The sequence below is a fragment of the Augochlora pura genome, chromosome 5, assembly GCF_028453695.1.
Source record: "Augochlora pura isolate Apur16 chromosome 5, APUR_v2.2.1, whole genome shotgun sequence".
NCBI lineage: Eukaryota > Metazoa > Arthropoda > Insecta > Hymenoptera > Halictidae > Augochlora > Augochlora pura.
This window is the reverse complement of record NC_135776.1, coordinates 8993416-9015076: the sequence shown is the minus strand read 5'-3', so window position 1 is coordinate 9015076 and position 21661 is coordinate 8993416. Positions and strand designations below refer to the sequence as shown.

At 35.3% G+C, this 21661-nt stretch overlaps 1 protein-coding gene across 1 annotated transcript in view; it reads left to right on the top strand.

Moving 5' to 3' along the window:
* The first annotated feature begins 4082 nt into the window (after positions 1-4082).
* Positions 4083-21661, top strand: part of Tis11 (Tis11 zinc finger protein) — a 52230-nt gene continuing 34651 nt past the window's right edge. The window contains exon 1 of the mRNA XM_078181901.1: positions 4083-4824. Coding sequence (XP_078038027.1) covers positions 4768-4824 — 57 coding nt within the window. The 5' untranslated portion in view covers positions 4083-4767. The remainder of the gene's footprint in view (positions 4825-21661) is intronic.

Genomic DNA, 21661 nt, shown 5'->3' with positions numbered 1-21661 from the left:
TATATGTATACAAGATGGTGCAGTAAAAAATAAAACTTGAATAACTTTATTATTTTTGGAGGCACCAAAGAAACTTTTTAACAAAACTGTTCTCGGTATAAGGATTTATGAACCACAAATTTTTATAGAAAATGTTGAACTGTGTCGCCGAATGTATAAAAATATATGATTCTGTTTAAAGGAAAAACAAAGGTGACCTTAAAATCTTCAGAATGTTTTCAGCTGGCATCAAATATTATTGTTAGTCTGCGGACCTCTGTGCAAAATAAAAATTTCCAAAGACGATTGTTATAAACAGAAATTCGATATAAATAAATTGATTTTTTTTAATAATTTTGATAAGCTCTTTTTATGACGTTAAAATTGTTGTATTCCCATCACTTATTTTTGCCATAAGCGCATAAAATCGGCAACATAATTATTATACACCTGTATGTACCGAAAGAATTCTTTTTATAAAGTTTCGACATATTTTAATAAATGATGGAATTATACGAGTGCTAATTCTTACTGGACCACCCTGTATAAAAAGAAAAAAATTAATCTACAATTGAGCTATATGATTATTTATGTATTATTTTAACTTGTGATTATACACTTGTGACATACAGAAATATGTCCATAGTATGACCATGTAATATTTTCGTAATATTTTTGTAATATTTTCCATTTAAAATGGTTATTTGTTAAAAAGTTATAGTTACCTTTGTTTCAAAAATGTTTGTTTACAAGAAACAATACAATAGTTTGTGTATATTATTGTATTACTATTATGTTATTACATATATTGTTATATTACTATTATTTTATTATATATATTACTATATTACTATTATATTATTACATTATTATTCTCATGTATACCTACAAAAGTTTACTTAACAATTCCCTCGGTGAAACATTGATTACAATTGACATTTTGCATAAAAGCTTTTACGAATGCGTTTCCTTTTATGAAAACATCATACGTAAGTGATAAAGTCTGTTCGAATAGTATTTTTGCAGTCTTCCTTCTCCTTGCTTAACACTAAGAATAGTCACCTATTTCCATTACCGTTGAACCTTATTACGTACACATGTATGTACATATCGTAAGATCGACGACGTAAGTTACTCCAATTCGTAAATATCTTAATCTAAAAGGAATTCGATTCAAGTCTCCTATACTTCATGACAAAAATGAAAATGGTGATTTATTTTTTGAAAACCACGCAGGAACTTCATACGTACATTAATAAATTGGAAGAAATTGTTTCATTTGTAGACAGAAAAACGAAACTTCAGTAATTATTACAAATTTTCCAAAAATGTCTTAATACTAGTTTTTTGACGAAAAAAATATTTGTGAAGAGGAATACATATATTGAATTATTACCTATCGGAACATGTAAACAAAATGACTCGACAAAATTCTATTAATCTTTTAACAAGCTTTAGTAGTTATGCAATGTATATTGGTGTAACTGTTTTGAATAAATAAATTCTGATTTCATTGAACAGTTCAATAGAAATGAGTGTTAACTACTTATAATCGAATGACAATTCTGAAACACCACACAGAATTGCCATAACATAATTAAAACAGTGTTGACATTACTAAAACTATTTCTTAGAGTCGTTAGTTCTTTTTTATATAAATATTTAAAGTGTACGGCTGTTGGAGTAATATTTAGGTAAAACGAGAACGTATCCATAATTTTTAGAAAAGAGAATATACAATTTATTGTATAATAATGTGATATATAATTTTCATTATATATATAAATAACGCATTTGAAAAATTTTGATGAAACAAGTTAGTAAAAAAAACGTGTTTATTATTCAAATCGTGAATAATCGTGAAATGTACAAGAAATTAAAAAATACACATGATTAAAAAATTTCAATTGTTGATGCCAAACAACAATAACAATTAACCGAATATTCTTTTCGTTGGCGATAATGCTTAACGATAATCAGAGTTCTATTTCTGTCTCGTGCAAAAATTTTCGACGAAAGAGACTCATTCCAATTATTCATACCAGTTATCACTGAAGGAAATTCTGGTTAAGTCATTCATACTAATCATCAGTTTATTTTGGTCGTCCGTATAAGTACGAAATGAAAAAGGTTCATTTTAATTGTTCACAAAATTATATGCGTAGTAACGATTGTAGATGAAGAGAATTTAATTGTTAATAAAAATACAGTGGTAACAGTTACGGACGATGAAAATTTCTTTGAGTTGATCATAAGAGTTACCGATAAAAGAAATTGAATTTTATAGAACTCACAATACTCAATTATGTCAAAAATGCAACAAGATATACAAGAATGAAATACCGCAGGTCAGAAGAATTACTTTATTTATTTACAGTTAAAATATTTGAATATAAAAGTCGTGCTGTATAAAAATGGTGATCGCAAAATTATTGTCGCGTTTTATTCGCGTCACAATTTCATAACGTAACAATATCCATAAATTCTTACACTGCTTTTAATGTTTCGGATTTGACCAGCTTATTTGTGTCATAAATGCATAAAATCCGTAGTCAATTTAATTCTTAACAGGACTGCCGATTACCGGACCCGTATAAAAATATTTCCACTGGGAAACATAAATATTTAAAAGTACTATTTCTCCTAGCCGTGTCATTAGGTCATTAAGTATGAAATGCAATGGTTTTACAGCAAGACTGTGCAATAAAGCATGCAGTTCATATTTAATGACTTAATAATGCTTCATTTGAAATAGCAAATATTATTCCTATATCCAATGAAATACTAGTTGCAATATTTAATTGATTTTAGAAATATGTAATAAGTATTTAAAATATCTATTTTACAATACGATCCTGAGATACTTAAGTGAAATAAATATTTTCTTAATTCTGTTTGAAATGAAACACTTGAATATTATGTTCATGAAACTTTTATTATTAAAAGCAAACAGATGTTAAATATTGCAATTACATTAATTAATTTAGAGAAATATATATAAGCCAAATATTCGATAATTTTATTTTCTCTTATAAATATTAATCGAAGCGAACAGAATCTCAAACAATCAATAAAAATTTAAACGCATGAAATGCTATTTCAAATAATGAAACAATCATGTTATTATTAATATCATTATATTATATCAGTAATGAAATAATGAGCATCTTAAGAAAATATTATTTCATTTAGTAACTTTCCTCGCCGCAACATAAACATCCAATAAATCTTGAAATATTATTTCATACAAACAGGAGTATATCATTCATTATTTTAAATATATTTATTTCAAATACTTTTGCCAGATCTGCCACTCATCACTGCCAGTTATTGTTTCAGTAAATATATCATATTTCTAAATTAGTAAGCGCAAGTCAATTTACGTTGCGAAAACATGTGTAAAATGGATGACTTAATAATATGAGATTACTAATATAATTATTACAATAATGTATAATAACAATGAATTATTTAAAGTTGTGTAAGAAAGCCGGGACCACGACAATTCTGTTAGGAGTTGAAGTAACAAATAAAATATATAAAATAAATTAATTAAATTAAATACACGAAACAAAATAGATGTAACTAACTAAATAAAACTAAACAGATGTAACTAACAAAGTAAAACTAAACAGGTGTAACTAACTAGATAAAACAATATAAAGAAAACTAAATAAATGAAACCATATAAATAAAACTAAATAAATAAAATAAAAATCGAATAGCTCCGTTGCTCACTTTGTTCGCATTGATCGCGAGATGTATGGTCCCCGATGAAAACAGCCATGTTATTGTGGACCAGGAAACCACCCCAATCGTATCTCCGCCAATAAGAGGGTCCGCATCGGGGTGAAGAGGCACCGAAGAATCATTTGAAATTTTCGCGGACCAAGGGGTTGCCGGTACCGGTCTAACAAGAGAGAGACAGACTTCTTGTACGATTGGCCGGACGACCCGGCGCGGTTGCCAAGTCCGTTCCGAAGCACCGATCCAGCGGTGGGGGTCTAGCAGGCAGCGAGGCGCGCCGTGATTGGCCGGCCGCGCGGTGCCGCCTTTCGTGTCTCACGGGCCGCCGCGCGGATCCACGCATCCTCAGTTCGCATTCGGAGCCCCTGCGAGCTGTATCTCCTCGAGAAAGGAAAAGAAAGATCCGAAAGGGAGCTTTCAAATTTCCCCTCCAAGGGAGCCGCGCGATTCACAGTCTGCAATACGAAAACGAGTGGCAAGTTATCTCGAAGCACCGTAGTACATACAATTCATTGTCATCGGTCGCCGTTACTAGACAGAAAAAAAGAGTATCGTTTCTCGTTTTTCACGGTGGTATCCCGACCTCGACACGTGACTGCCGCACCGAGCAAAGAACCTCGAAACTGAGAGAGGAGCAACGGACCGTGGTTCTCCTGCACTGTATAGTCGACGCGAGAGAGAGGAGACGCTCGCCGATCGTTTCGAGTTGTTCTCCAATACCGTGACAAAATCCGGCTCGGGTTCTCGCTGGTCTCTCCGTCGCGGATTGAGAGTATCGACACGGGTGTGCTACCAATGTAAATCAACGACCGAATTGTATCACGGAGTGGCAGTTTTTGTGTTTCCACGAGGAAAAGTTTCGAACCCGCGGTTTTCCATTTCGCGCTGGCACAACGGCTTGCACGTCGCCCTGATCTCGATAAGGAAGAAGTCTAGCCACGACCGGATCGCGAGAAGATATATTACGCCTAAGATACTCCAGTGTTTCATATATATTTATATATATTATATATATATTTTTTTGTGCGACACCGAGGGAACATGTCGACCGCCGTCATGAGCACACCAATGTTCGAGTGTAGCGAGCATCTTTTCAAGGTAAGACTTTTTCTTTCAACACCGCGTCAACCGCCTTTGTCTATCAAACTGCCTTTATTTGTCACCGTTCCTGCCGCGAACGCGTCAATGTTGTCGAAACCCGAGGGAACCGCGAGCCTACGTCGTATCGTCGATTCGAAGCCGAAACGATCGATCAACGGTGCTCGATCCGCGCGAGACTCCTGCCGATCACTTTCGTTCGAAAGATTACGATATTATCGCGGCGACTGTTTCTCCGGCTCGTTCGAAGAATCGAGAATCACCAGTGATAATGCTACGGTGAAACCGGCGGCGCGAACGTCTCGCCAAGAAATTCTCTTTGGTTGAATTCTCTCGCGGCGGTTGTGACTTGCTTGGTACTCGGTGGTACCGTGGCGCAAACGTTCCTGCAACGGCGTTGCTTCGCGTTCTGTTACAGTTGCGTTCGGTCTCGTACCGAACGAAATCTGCTACGTAATTGTTGAAAAATATTATCACTCCGAAAATGATTGATCTTATCTAATCCGATTGCCGTACTTTCGTCAACGATCGATCAATAATTGGTTCTCGAAATATTTCCGATGTTCGGTTCTCGAAATATTTTCCATGCTCGTGTTATTGTCGACAGAAGTGAAAGTTCCGGACAGCTACGCGCGTATTGATGTGAAAACAAATTCAAAGCCGGAGCCCTTTTTCTTTCCGCGAACGTCAGAGAGGTCGTGTTTATTGTTGTTGTCGTCGTGTCGGTTCTTAAACGAATTGGAAAAACTCTTGCAGACGGTGTTCCCCGCTGGAATGGTTCCTTCGATGGGTATACTAAACACACATAATCTGTTATGGCAATCGAGCATCGTGTGTATTCTCAATTCCGTGCGTGCCGAATCGATTGTCGGTTGTTCGTCGAACGATATTGTTATTATGTATTCGTGCTCGGTGATTCGCTCGAACTTGCGATGACCTGTTCGTCGGCGTCTCAGGCTGAACCTCGTACCGACAACGTTCGACGTGTTTTCGTTTCGTGTTTTTCCGTTGCGCGCCGTTCGCAGCACTCGCTCCTCGAATCCGCGATCGCGATTCATCCGCGCGAAAAATGCGCTGCGGTTTCGCCGACGCCGCAACACGGCCGTTGCGTTCCCAGACGTTCAGCTTGAATATTTAGCGAATTGTTCCTGTCCAGTTAAATATTTAGCGAATTGTTCCTGTCCAGTTAAATATTGTGCTCGTTGTATATGCGCGATCCTCTGCGCCCGCGTGTCCCCTCTCAAGCGGTATTGGGTAAACTAGTATCTGAAATGTATCAATGAAATACGTGGTACTCGTGCTTGGAAAACATAGAAATATTTCAGTTGTCGTGTCGACGCAGTGGTAAACAATTATTTCGAATGTAGTTGCGTATTATTAGAAAATAACCTGGGACAATATTTATATTTAATATTTGATAAGTTATCGAGCAACGATGATAATTTCAACACTTATTTCATAAAATCTGTCAATATATTATATTTAACACTACGTTTACGTCAAAATGATGGGTTGCTAATTTTTCAATTTACGGTTATTGAGATCGTGAAGATACATTTACGAGTTACTTATTCAATAATGCATGTGTTACATGCGACAAATCTTACAATAGTGTAGTGGTTACAAATTGCAACAGATTTCTTATTGTTGTTTTGATACATTAATATGGAATAGTTGCTCTTAGTGCTTTCTAAATCTGATATTAAATGAAACAGTTGCTTCTGAGGTTATAGGATTTTATAATTTTATTGGAAACTATACTTTATGAATAAGTCGTGCTGCTTGTAGACGAACAAATTTTACAAATGTATATACGGATTACGAATTAAAGTCTACATATTTACACGATAATTTTTCACTAAAATATTACATCTGTTATAAACGAAAAATGTGAACATGTCAGAGACTGTTTAAATTTTACAGATGACACATGTGCACAATCACTCATAAATTCAATTATGATAACCTGTTTGCCGTACTGATATTCGGTAATATGACAACCGTATTTGCATATTTTCGTAATTATTCAAAACGCATTTCTACATCTTGGTAAATACCAATTTTATTTCCAGCAGAAAATAAGACGAGCGTATCGTGCAGTTACATAAAGACTGCGCATTCAGCGAAACTCTTTAATTTTCCTGTGTGTACCCAACGTTTGCAGTTTCAACGAAACTGTGTTTAAGCATAGTTCTAGTTCACGTAATCTAGTTTGAACGCGGAAGTTCTGTTACGCTAACACGATGTGACTTGGAATATTCTAGACTGTACAAGAGAAGTCCGCAACCAGGTTCTATGGATGATGTTCGCGCGTATTTGTTAACTCGCGATGATATCGCGACATCTCGCGCAGTCCGACACGAACGCGTTTCGGAAAACCGCGTCGAAATCGCGCTTCCGTCGTTCCGCGGATCTCTCCGACGCAACGTCGGAATAAAATTCTATCATAGCCTGTGATATATTCTAATTTGAATACAAATGCCTTTGTTGTGTACCACGAGAAACCGGAAAACAATTTTGTAGACGTTCCTATGCTCGTATGCGTTATTTCCTTTCGACCGCGATGATTATTCAAATCTCGAGGGATTGCCGTATGCATGCAAATGGATCAAATACGATTTTTCTCGCATGATTTTTTAACGTCAGTTTTCGATGCGTTATTTTAGTATAAATTTTCGGTTTTATTTTTTCAGTATAAATGTTTAGTTTGACGTTTTTGGTGTGCATTCTAAATTTGTTCAGTATGAATTTTTAATTTGACATTTCGATGTGTTTTTTTTTAGTATGACTGTCAATTTTAATATATTTTAGAATAATAGTTAGTTATATAATAGTTATACAATATTAGTATTTCTAATATGACGTTTTAGTGTGACTGTTTTTATATGATTTTTCTGATGTCGTTCTTTTTATTATAACTTTACAAATTGTTTTTAAGTGTAACTTTTTAACCTGATTTTTTAATATAACTTTTTAAATAACTTCCTATTACTACGATTCAATGTGACTGAATAATAGGAATTCCACATCAAACACATTTTCATAGCAACGAATCGAAGCATACCGTGCGATAAAAATGGCGGAAACTAAGTAAATCGTCTCTTAAATCCTCCTTTCAAACGTTATCGTCGCTAGACCGTGTTATCTTTGCTTCTAACTCGTGCAAAAGGATCAATGGCGTACAAACGTGACCAGAAGTACAGTCCACCTCGAAAGCACCGAAATTGCTTTTAATCCATGGAAACGGGAAGCGTGTGGTGCAGGCACGTGGGCGCGCGTCCTCGAGTAAAAATACCTGAATCGTTCTATAAATTGTTTCCTTGGTGAATCGAGTCTCCATTCATTTATCCGCAGCCAAGTCTCGACTTAACTAGCATACTTTGGTCACGATCGCCCCTTACAAACGATTATTCGAGCGACAAGCCACGTCCGCGGGCCTCTGTAGTCGCTACGAATCGTAGGACACGGCCACGGGTTCGAGCTAGTAATCGTAAACGAAAACCACGGGGGCAGGTCCTAATTATTTCGCGGCAGTTGAACATGATAAAACAACTAACCGAAGACCACGGGGCCTCATTGTTCGTGCCGCGCTCTCGCCGCACGCGGCCGACGAACGCGAGACGTTCCGACGTTTTATTGTGACTTTTTCCCTTCTTTCCTTTTCAGCTACACCAGCTCGTAACTTTCCTCGGCAATTTCACCTCGACGATTTCGAAACTCGTTCGATAGAGAAAGGCTTTCGACTTTCGTGGCTCGATCACCATCTAAGGTGCCACTCGAAATTTGGACTTTGGAGTCCGGCTGAATTTTTTCAGCCCGATATTTTTGATCGTCGGACGCCGCGTCCGCTCGGTGGATCGTGTTTTTTTTTCAAGCCCGCCTCGACGTAAACAAACGTAATCATTTTATCTCTAGGATACAGTCAGTTTAGTATAGCGAGTTTTGGGAAGTACGTCGGTCGCTTTGATTTTTTTTAATATTAGATTTGCGAAGCTTTGAAAGGAGAATTTTTATAGTTTGTATAAATAGCAATATGATATTACTTTGATTTTTAACGATAATTAGTAATAATAATAATTAATAAGTGTTTCCTTAGAATCTGGATAAACGAAAATTAAATAATTTGTGTGCATATCTTTAATTAGTTTCTGGTTCTTCTTAATCTATATATTATTTTAAAATTTGTATGCAGTGATTCTTAAATAGTAATACTTTATTTATCAGAAGCCTGGATTTTTTTAATGACTTAAACTAAGAGAAACTCTGTAATTGTTTCTTAAATAATTTTAAAGCAAGTTGTTGAATTATATTAATCAAAATGATTTGTTGGATTCTGGCTGAAATTATTGTCGCTTTTTACAATTTTTGTTGAAATTTTCAACTGTTCTTTGATTTTCAAAGAGATATTAATTATGCTTGCCAATATATTTTGATATATTATATCTATTAGCGTTAATCATAATTATTTATAAAAAGATATTTTACCTGAATATCCATAGCATCTCTTCGGAAGAGAAATAACAGTTTTCGATTTTGCCACTGTGTCTTTTACAAACACTCCTGCTCAATTACCGTCGATGCGTCGGTGACTGGGACCTCTGCCCTATGCGGCAGCGTTGACAAAAAGCGGCGTTGGTAGAGGCGAGCCACGGCATCGGCAACGCGCAGGAACCTGTTGCGTCGGATTTACGTTGGGACGAGAACCAACTGCGTGAAAGACCGTGACGAAGGGTGGGCATGGGGAAAAACCAGGGGTTAGGCGGTAGAGGAGGGAGGAGGGGTGTTGCGGCTACGCTCAAGTGATTAAGGGAGATAGACGATCGAGTGACCCATAAGGACAGGCGAAAAACAATGCCGGGGTGAAATGAAATTGAATAAAGTGGAAAAACGAGGACGAGGGCGATATCGGGAATGCTGGTAGGAGGAAATAAAAAAGGAAAGAAAGGAACTCGGGGCACTGTGGAGGAAAGAATAGGTGAACATTCTTTATTCTCGGCCGTATGCTTCGGCATTTATTGTTCCGTGTCCCCTTTTTCACTGCTCTGAATTTCCCATATTTTCGAGGAAGAGAGAGAGAGAAAGAGAGATGCTGGTAGAACTCGAAGGGCGTCGTTGTTCCTGCACCTTGCACGCATTTTCAACTTTTGCTGCTAATGATTTGCATAGCTCGTTGTCAGCAGCTTGTGTCAGCGTACTCGTTATACTAGAATATGCATTTTAATTGTCTCCTATGTTTTTAATGCCTGCCCTGTGGGAATTTCTGAACTCATTTCCTGTAGATGGCAATTGCATAATGTACACAGCTGATTTGTAATCATTAAACTGCAGATTTTTATGGAGAATAAACATTGTCTGTATTTATTGCGAGATACGAGTGGTTCATAGATATTTAATTAATTTATGCGTCATGTTAATCAGTTGAAAATAGTGCAATGATATTTTTAAGCTATTTCAATCTTTTGTATTTGATCTATTCTAGTTTCATGTAAAATAGAAATTGTCTGCATTCATTCACGAATACTTGATTAATTTATTCATAATTTCAATACGTCGTTAATGATGCATTATTTTAAATTTGTTTTAGTGTTGTTACTGTGACGAATATTATTACAAAATGTTTCATCTGTTTTTATTTTGTTTAATGAAAAATGATAATTTGGAATAATAGAAATGATCCAACGCTGTTGCATAATTATTTGAACATTTATGTAAAATAAAAAATCTGCATCATTTTGCTAAACCCAAACCAAGTATAATATTCGTTCTACGTGAAATAATTTTAACAAGTTGATACGAGTATGTCAACGTTCTTGATATCTTTTGATCTTTTCACAATTTTACATTTCATCCAGCAATTTTTGCTATAAATGCATAAAATCCGCAGTCTAATAATTGCTGTCTTTCCTCTAGTTTACGAAGAAACGAAGGCATAGTGATGGGGAAGGCAGTAGACACGAAAGTGTAGAGGAAGTGCTCGTGTGTCCGCTTTCAGAACTAATACGCCTGCGTGCGATGTTTAGGGAGCCGGTGTAACGTTTTCTCACAGTAACCATAATTACAAGACATACGTTAAACCGGTTGACGTTTCTAAGGTGAAATGCATTAACCAAACTGTAACACTAACCGTAGGGACCATCGGTCGAGTGGGTTTTTACGGTGGCGGAACGTTACTGAATTTCTCATATTCCTGAAAAGAAACTTGCCGGACAAAAGGGTCGTGAAGCGAACGGATAGGGGCTTCTGCCTTCGTTCCTACCTTCACAAAAGATGACCTTCCTTTACTCGGAGATATTTTCGTGAACGTGAATCTGCGCGACTGTTGTTCCACGTTGCGGTATTTTCTGAAAAAGTTGCTACGGCCGTTGCTTGTTACACTCGGACCGTTCGGGTCAATTTGGACTCGAAGTATAAATATTGTTATCTATTTTCTAACGTTGACATTTTCTTATATTTCATTAAGGTCGGTAGGAAAAGTAACGATTTTAATTCTAATAAAGTGAACTGTTCTTATTCTAATTACATGGACTGCTTTAATTTTAATTTTAAGTGAAGTATTTTATTTCTACTAAAATTTTGTATACTTTATTATATTATAGTATTATATTTTGATATTATACTATTCTAAATTCTACTAAAATAATCCCAATAATTTATAATCTCACTCAATTTAAACGTTATTAGCATCCAGACAGAAGACTTCAAATACCATTCATTATGATTAAAATTTATCTAGCTTTCTAGTTTCGGTTTCATTAACACGTTCGCTGCCAGCGTTTCGTTCAGCAACGGTTTTCATTTTTCTAATTAGGCTGCGGATCTTTATGCAAAATAAAACTGGCCTGAATCAGTTTTAGAACACAAATGAAATTACAATAGACATTCCTTTTACTAAATTGAACATGATACTACGACGCTTTGAAATTCTTCTAATGTTTTCGCTTGTCACATGCTAACATAACATCTCATTAAATTCAACGTACATATAAAATATTATCGACAAATATATATTGAAATCTCTTCCCATATTTTCTAAATCCTTTGTGACGTTAGTAATTAAGCATTGAGATTGCTTTGGTTTCGCAAGTATTTTTGTTGTTAATGAGCGTCTAAAAAGGTTTTCCGCACTTCGAACTCTGTACACGCTACTTATTCCACAACAGTTACACAATTAGATGTTTTAAAATGCGCATTTATAAGACACACGTTATATTTACTACTTTTGCCGATACCTTTTTTAATATCATTTTACGAATTTTGTCGATCGCAGTTCCATTGCATCAGGTTGTTCAATCTTCTTTCGATCTATACTTGCGACGGTTTTATTTAAAAAATATGAGACATTACATATTCCGTGACGTACATTTTGCGATCGCGGCTCAGGAAAATCATTCGCGCGAACACTCGAAATTTCCTGCTGTTACACATAACAGAAGGGTTTACATTGGCTTCTTAGCGGCGTACTGGGTGTACACATGTTTCTTGCTTCTTTATGAAAACCGATTCATCGATTACACTTCAAGGTCTTCGGAAATCTCTCCCCTCGCTGTTCGAGCATCGTTAGCATATTTCTGAGAAACAAAAAACGACTGATCATCGTTCATGGAAATGATCCCTAATCGTTCGAGTCATGTGCAAAAATCTTCTCTCCTCTTTTTCGTATAGAATTTCTTATTTAATTTTGCATTAACATGAAAGAAACAATTGCATCAGAGTTTGTGAGATTTAGATTACAATTTGACTAGATGACACTTATTAAAGAAATGAGATTAAAATGAGGATAAACGTTCTTTTTAAATAAATAATAATCATGACACAGTAATTTGTATATACTTGTCAAATCATGCAAGATGCTTTTGTGCAATGCAAATGATATCACAAAATGTGAATGCTTTGTGAAGATTATTTCTTTTCCCAAGGTCATTTTTACAGAGTCTCAAGGTCGCCTATATCGTTTTCGCTTGTAAATATACATTTTTTTAAATTGGAGACGATATTTCGGTGTTTTGTATCTTATCACTACGCTGTAGACACTTGTTCGTTATAGTATCTGTAAAATTTTTAATTAAACAAGAGTTGTGTATTCGCAAGAACAATATCTTATTTCTTAAATTAGAATCGCGGGAAACTGTTGACTGTACGAAATTAATTTCTGTTTCCTTCATTTCCTAAAATGATCTATCACTTTTTTCTGTCATTTTTTGTTATCAAAGGCCAAAAACGAAATTAGAAATAAATGAGAAAACAATATTACTAAATATAATAAAAACTAAAAGCTAAAAATAATATTAACAACTGTTATTGTAATATTTGTCACAAGTAACGTAATGACACATTGCATAAATAATTCATAAAGGCGTCTTTGCAGTCTGCATAATCGAGAATGAAAAAATTAGTGACTCGTCATTTTAACGGGTTCCGTGAATCTACCGGTGTCAATCATAATCGTTCTCCCACAAATATTCCATTGTTCCCTCGCGTCTGTATTACCTTTAGCCGAGCGATCGTGAACGTACAGGTTCTCTCCTGGACAGATGTTCCGGAGAAGAGAGTAGAGCTGGTCTCCCGATTCTTTTATCAGTCGTACCGTTTACCTTTTGCGGTATTCCGCGTAAAAAGCGCCGGGTGAATCGCTCGAAAAATCTTCCCATATTCCTGAAAAGAAATTCGATACACAAAAGGCCGGGGCGACGTAGGAAGGGGGCGGCACTGGGACATAGAACACAGTAGAGAGACACCGACACACCGGCGCGGCGTGGTTGCACCTTGCTTTCCGCACAAGTTTCTGTTACATAGGTTACACCATACGCAACGGTTATACGGTTATACATACTGTCACTCCCGTCCGTTTCCAAGCGTGCCTAAAGGCTACCTCGCACGTGAAAAAGCGAGAGTGCCGCGCAGCATTTTCCTCGCGTCTCTTGGCTCTCTTTTGCTCTCTCGGTCCTCACTTTTTGTGCTTTCTGTTTCATTTTCTCTCTTCTTTGCTCTCTCCTCTCTCTCTCTCTCACACACACACTCACTCACTAACACTTGTTCTTTTCTTCTTTCCCTTTATTCTCTCCACCATTTTTATTCGTCTTCACTCTCCCTCTTCTCTTCTTCTCTTCCACTCTTTCTTTTTGTTCTATTCATTCTTTTCTATCCTTCCTCTTTTGCTCCTTTTCTTTCACTCTTTCACTTCCATTCTTTCTCTTCCACTGTTCTTCTTCCAGTCCTGCTTAGACTCTCTCACTCTCTCGCTTACTTGTAGCCAGAATTATGAAGAATTACAATTGATTTACATATGGAATTACAAGGATTTAAATTGCATTATAAATCAGTTACATTTTAATTCGTAATTCAGATCTCCATTCAATTAAATTACTGTGTAATTCGTAATTGATTAGGGGCAAAATTACGAAATATTAAGTAATGCAGTTAGAGCAGTTATGAATTATGTTATGATTAAATTAAAATTACGAATTAAAAGATAATGGTGGGTTGTAACAGTGTGACAAATGTTGAAAAAATGTATACACCTTTATGTGGCAAACTTAAAATCGAGTATTTTAATAGAGAAAAATTCAAGTTATTTAGTTTAGGTTTAACAAAGTTGAAACATTGTGTTTTAAAAGGTACCGACATACTTTCCGACTTGACTGTATTTAGCTCACCTCGTACAATCTTTCGTTCTCTCTTTTTCTCTCTCACTTTCTTGCTCTCTGTGTCTCTGATAAAGGTCTTTATTTCTTCAGCTCGTATCTCTAGATTGTTCAGATTTTAAGAAAAAATGGTGGGCTATCAAATCGTTTCAACAAAGAAATCACGCCTTTTTGATTTTTCCACTTAAATCGATTTTTTGTCTACAAAATCTTAAAGCAGTGGATTTTGCGATCGGATTTGAAATCATCGTGTCAAAAGCTACGGGAAATAAATATGTATAACTGTACTATGGTGTTTGATTAATTACAATTTTGTTGGATTAGTCCAACAACTTTTGAAAGTTAAAAAATGCTTATACGACATTCTTTCTATTTTTCACTTATTCCACGACATTTCAGCTCTAACGTAAAGAAGTAGTATCGCTTCAATTCATTTCAATGACAAGTTCTTCGATTTTTTCACAACTCCGCCATTTTCACCCAACTGTGCGAGCCGCGCCGTCGCTCGCCGCCACTGCGTTTTTACGTGGCGCCTCCTGATTTCACTTTCACGCTTGATTTACCCGGGGATCCACCTTTCCAATTAAAAACACTCGACTTTCCACGCCGCGTGCTCCGCCGCGCCGGAGAGAAGAGATTTAGGCCAAGTCTCCGAGACGTCTGATAAACAACCGGTGTCTCGAGAGATCTGCGTGGCGCTTTTCAGTGCCGTGAAACGGGAAAGTGTGCGACGAGGAATTTCTTTTTCGTCTACATTAACGTGTGTTCAATGACGAATATTATTACCTCCTGAAAAATCTCGCGAAAATAAAATACGGCGAATCCAAGATTCGCGTTTCTTTTAAAGAATTCTTGCAACTTCTCGTTCAACCTTTTATAAATATTTAATTTTTGAGCTTTTCAATGATCAAACTATCGAACTAACCCGTGCATAAAGTAACAATCATTGAAATACTGTATGACGTAAAATAAAAACGCAATTTTGGAGTCACATCTGATCTCAGCATATTATTTATGTACTAACGACAATTAAATCAAATTTAATCAGAATTTCTGAGAATTAGCTAAAGTATTCAAAGTAGATAATAAGTTCTCGCAATTACTGTTGGTGTCTCAGTGCGTCAGTTTATTAACACAAGACTATTTGCCTAATTAAAAGCTGTAATTGATCGAAAGTCATTTTTTATCTATTTTTATTAATGAAGTTCTTTTGCCCATCGAAGGCCACTGCTGTTTTTTCGCGGCGATTCGGATAATCGAGGTTCCGGATAATTGACACGCCACTGTACAAACGTTCATAAAACACAACCTGTTTATGACTACAAAGTCCGCAGCTCGGTATCTCCGCGTACACATGTTTGATTATCGCGAAGTAGATTGCGATTATCTCGCCTGTCGAGAATTTCACGATAAACAGAAAAATATATCCGATAGTGATACTGGATTGTCAGATTTTCCGCGATCTATCCAAGAGTGTAAAATTCTTATTTCTACTCCGCTATAATACTTTTTATCGTCGTTGAATAAAAGTAAAAGCTGTAGCAGTTTTCGAAAATTGTGATCTAGATGTTGAAATCTAATCTTCATGTGTCAAAATGATGTATGAGTGGATTTGAACCCATACCTGCGAACATTTCAAGCAACTTTTTCTTTTATAAAAATTTTCTCCGAAGCGTCGTTAACGAGTTATTAAGCAAAAACATTGACCAATGAGAAGCGAGTACTGCTAACGCGAGACGGCAGAGCCAATGAGTGAAAATGGGCTTCGGCCGCAGGTTAGCTGGACCTCCTCGCGTCAGTGGTGCTCGCTTCCCAATGGTCAATGTTTTTCGTTAGTAACTCATTAACCATACCTCGGAGAAAATTTATGTAAAGGAAAAAGTTTCTTGAGATGAACTCAGGTGTCTCCCACATTGTACCATATTGTAAAACATTTTTGGGATACCTTGTATATTAACTTAACTATATTTATATTAACATGACTATAAATTAATGTGAGTATATATGAATCTGACACTAACATATATTAATTTCACTATAAATAAACTATGCTTATATTAACTATAAATTAACTCTGTTTGTTGACTACTCTGTTGATAACTCTGTTAAGTTGACTATAAATTAATTCTTCTACGTATTAACTTTACTAAAAATACAATAAATTAATCTTATTATATGTCAAACTGCCCGCATTTTAGTCTCACAATGTAGTGAAGTGACTATAAGTTAGTACCCAATAAATTAATAAACAATAACGTTTCTTACTTCTCATAAAGGAGACAATACGACATTGTAATAAATAATAACGCGATTGAATAGAATGAATAATACCAATGCCAACATCCAATGAAGGGAAATACAAAAGATTGTTGATTGCAATAAAATTCAGATATATTCGCAACTTAGAATGGCATAAAGTAACAGTTAATCTAGATACTTTGCATCCACTATTACGATCAACGCTGTCGATTGCATTGACAATGGGTATTTAGTCCTCGATAGCGTTGTTTGCGCGTTTAAAATAGATTTTCAAGGTAATATTTCCATTTTTTATGTATACGACAATACTGCCGCGAGACGCCGTCACGCATTTTATTGGAACAGCAAACATTGTTCAACAACTTTATCATCGATGTCGAACGGCTGCGAAGTAACAAAACATGCGATTTGTTTTTCGTTCGTGAAACGGTATTAATATGCAACATTTAACAAGATAAACAGCCTGGACAATATGAATACAGGCTTTCATATGATATGCTTTCATTAAATATGGATGTGTGTATGTAAGATGTTTATGGGTTAGTTGTATATTATTATTTTGGAGAGGTCAGCGATTACGAATTGTAGTTATTTGTAAAATAATTATAATTGTACAGTTTTTGTTTGAATATCTAACAAGACTGACCAAAATTCCGTCTAAAGATGGTAACTTAGAAAGAGTTGTGGAATAACTTGTAACTTATACATAACATTTAACATGAAATTGTACAAAGGATACTGTACATATAGAATTATACATATAAGAGTATACGTAGAATGTTGTACATATAAAATTATACATAAAATATTCTGTATATAAAATTGTACATAAAATATTCTGCATATAAAATTATACATAGAATATGGTATAAATCACATTGTACATATGAATAAAATTATACACAAAATAATCCATCCGTTTTACGTATAAAAAATATCTCACATGGTTGACTAAAAGTGATAATTGTGCAGTTTGTATAAAAATATCTAACAAGCATGGCGAATATCTCAAATAAAAATGGTGGACTAACAAAAGTTACAAAACAACTCTTACCTGTAGTATAACAAGTATTTCTTCACTCATAAACAAATATTGTACATAAATATATTGCAAAATATTTAACACTTCAACGGCTATAAACAAATATTGTACATAAATTCAGCATATCAAATCTTTCAGTTTATCAAACCTGGCATTTACCACTAATAACGATCAACTAAAAGTGTTTATAAATTTTTATTTACAATTTCAATATAAGTGTGTTTTATCTATAGTTTCAATGTAAGCACTCTAAATAGAAAACAAATTTCCTGAACTAATTGCGGTGACTTTCAAGAAAATTTTTATTCTAAACTTAATAGACACCAAGTAAATAGTGCAGTGATGATCCACTTACGTCTTAGTGCATAAATTAGTAAAAATAAGAAATTAAGTGTAACTTTTATTACTTTATATAATCAATGGATAGAATCATGAAAGTGAATTAAATTCAATAAATTTAAAAATTATACACTAATTTCGAATAAGACTGTAAATAAATCGTTAGGGAATGAAATCCATATTTATATTCATTAGTTATTAGGATTTCTAGATAAATTTATAAAAATAAAATAAAATTAATAAGCTTAGCCGACTGTATGACTCCAGCATACCAATTTAATATTAAAAACATGAAAGACCCTGCTTCTGCGGATAGAAGTTTGATGTCAGATGAGGTAGCTCCGTGGTGATATCGTAATAGAACTGAATATCACCGAGGAACAAGTTGTTTTTATCAGCGATCAAAGGTGAGACTCGAAGAAAGGCATGTCGACCGAGCGTGCAGGCGTAGCATTACTAAAACATTCTACTCGGAACACGAACCTTGTTGAGAAAGGTAGGAATAGTGATTAGCGCGGGTGCATAAGTATTCCGCGTGTATCGGGTGGCTATTTCAGAATGAGATATTCTGTTGTGTTCCGCCACGTGACCGGAATAATGGATCCGCTGTTAACGACTTGTTATTTTTTTCGACGTCCTGTCGGCCGATTAATTAACCCTTTAATTGTTGAACGAAATCGGAAAATATCGCAGAACAAATTACCTATCTCTTACATCTCAATTTTGTCAATTTAAAGCGAACTCCTTGGGCGAGTATCTCGGAAAAATTACATTAAGTATTGTACATATGTATAAAATCGTACATTTAACCCTTTGCACTTGAATGGTGACTCTGAGGCACCATTAAAGATTGTTATGTGATTTCATCAAATTTTTATACCATTTTATCTATATAAAGTACACTAAAGTCATTAAAAATGAATATACTGTAGGTCGACCAAAATTACTTTGGATTTACAGTCAAAATGGCTTCGAGTGCAAAGAGTTAATATTCTACATGTGTGTAAAATTGTACATATTTATAAAATTATTGTCATATATAATATTATTACCGTATGGCAATTGGACATAATTTTCGTAGATCACTACTCTCTCGAAATAGCAATTCGTAGAGTCGATTATTTACCGTCGTATCCTATTAATTTGTTACAAATGTGTCAACTTGACGTCGAACAAAGCTGCGTGAAGCGAGGAACGTGTCAGGGTTAAAGAACGAAAACGAAACGCGAAAGTTGGCCAGTTTTAATGCGATAGCGAAACAGATCGTCGAAGGAAAGTCGTAAATAGCCGAATCAAGTAGGGGCCGCGTTGTTCTTGACTTTTACCAATTTCTCTGTCACCGAAATGATCGTAATTTTCGCCGGATTTAGCCGGTGATCGATCGATTCGAATTGCAACGACTCGTCGCTGTTGCACGTCCGCTAGCTATCGTGGATCGTTGTCGCTGTCGCAGGTAGTACTTTATGCTCGGCCGAGCTGGTTAGTTACTCCTTAAGTAAAGCTTCTTTCTTTATCTGTCCGACAATGTTATTAGGCTTCCGGTGTAATTTGTTCTCCGTACACTCTGATTATTGCTTGGGCAACTTCATCTTATTACGGCTATTCAGGTCGCTGGTTACAATTTTGTTTTCGTACTAAGCCACTCGTTTTGTCTGAAACTTCGGAACGGGCAAATTGTTTTCGTTATTGTTCACGTGACATCGATGTCTACTGAATGTGTAGATCACGGTGAATCTTTCGGTGAATTCGAATTTCTATTAATTGTCTTAATTATTCTGTCATAACACTTTATTTAGGTGGTACATATCGTCAAATTGTTTTGTCTTTATAATTTTTATTTGAACTCACTTTCGTCCAAAACTATAGATAGATAATAGTAACGCTTGATGCTTCATTAATTTGTTATGCAAAGCTTCGTTAACCGCACTTTCTTCTGAATGACAACTTCTAAAATATTAAAATGCGAATGTGCATGCAAATGTATGAAATTGAGTTTTCTTTCCTAATTTATTAGTTAACAAGATTTAGATTTAGTTAACAAGACCCAAATTAACAAGTTAAAATCGATTATAAACAATAGTTCTTTTATTTTGTTCAAAAAATGGTAACTAATAAAATTATGCATGAAATTGTATATAACAATTGTACATAAAATTGTATATTAAGAATTCTATACATATCAAATTGTACAAAAAATTGTATATAACAATTGTATACATGTAAAATTGTATATTAGAACTTTATACATTCGAGGACTACTATTATATAAAATTATATTTTCCTCTTTAATTACAATCAATGCAATACAATGAAAATTGAATAAAATCTGAATCCCGTCACTCTGTTCAAACATTTATGGTTCTACTCTAAATCATTGAACCAATGGACAATTCGATAGGTCTTCGACTAGGAAGAGATATTCCTACTTGGACAAAGAAACATTCTAGCAATGAAACGTCCGAGCTTGTTTATCGGCTTGCCTTAGGGGCACGCGATGCTGTGCGAATTTTTCATTCGAAATTTCGCCACGGCTTGAGTTAGGTCAGTACAGGAGAGACATGCGACGTAACAATATCGCTAACGGGTTCTTTCTCGGTCAGGGTAATCCCTAAATCTGCAATTATTCTGTTTATGATACAATAGAGAGATAGGTAGCGGTGGCTGCATTCCCATTATGGAATTCATTAACCGACGGGTAGAAACGTTGTAAAGCGACTGGGAGGATATGCAACGTTGTTAACGAGCAATCGATAAGATATTCCACGCGTGAACCAAGTTGCGTAGCGGCTTATGGCCACGATGCTGCCTACCTCGACGGCCATTAAGGCACACATGCTCGCGCATTTAAATTACCGAAAATCGGTGGAAAATCGGTTTTCTGCCGAAGTTGGTCCGTTTTGAAAGTTCGAATTGTGCCCCGGTGCAACGTGTGGTCGCGATATACCGAAATAGATTGTCCTTGCTCGACATGCACTGTTGCGGTTTCTCCTGCGACGATAATGAACGCGCGTTACAGAAATGGTAAAAATTTCAGTCGAATTAAAAGTCGCAACTTTGTTTCTAAGTTCATTATTTTTCAAATAATGCGATCGAAATTATGAATTCTTCGTAAAGAATTTATCAAAAATTATTTCCAATTTGAACAAATAAAGTATATGACCAATAACATAACATGCATGACTATTTCTTTTTTTTCTTAATTAATTTTAGTATTAACAGTGCTTTTAACAAACTTTTTAACAAATTTTTAAATCATCAATATGTATATACATTTAATATTTTTTATACTATTATTTCTTATGTATAAATTTTTATGTATATAAGCACTTTCGTATATATGAGCTTATATTAATAAAGATTAAGTAATTATAATGTTAATAAATTTTTGGAAGGAGGTTCAGAAAAGAGAAATAACACTTGAAAGTGAACACAATAAATTCGAGTTTCTTTCCTCCGCGTATGAAGGGGTCAAGAACTTGTAACAAAAGATTATTACTGACCTCAGTTTCAGCATGTGTGCGTTATTTGTTCATTTGGTGTCGTCGTTTTTCTTTTT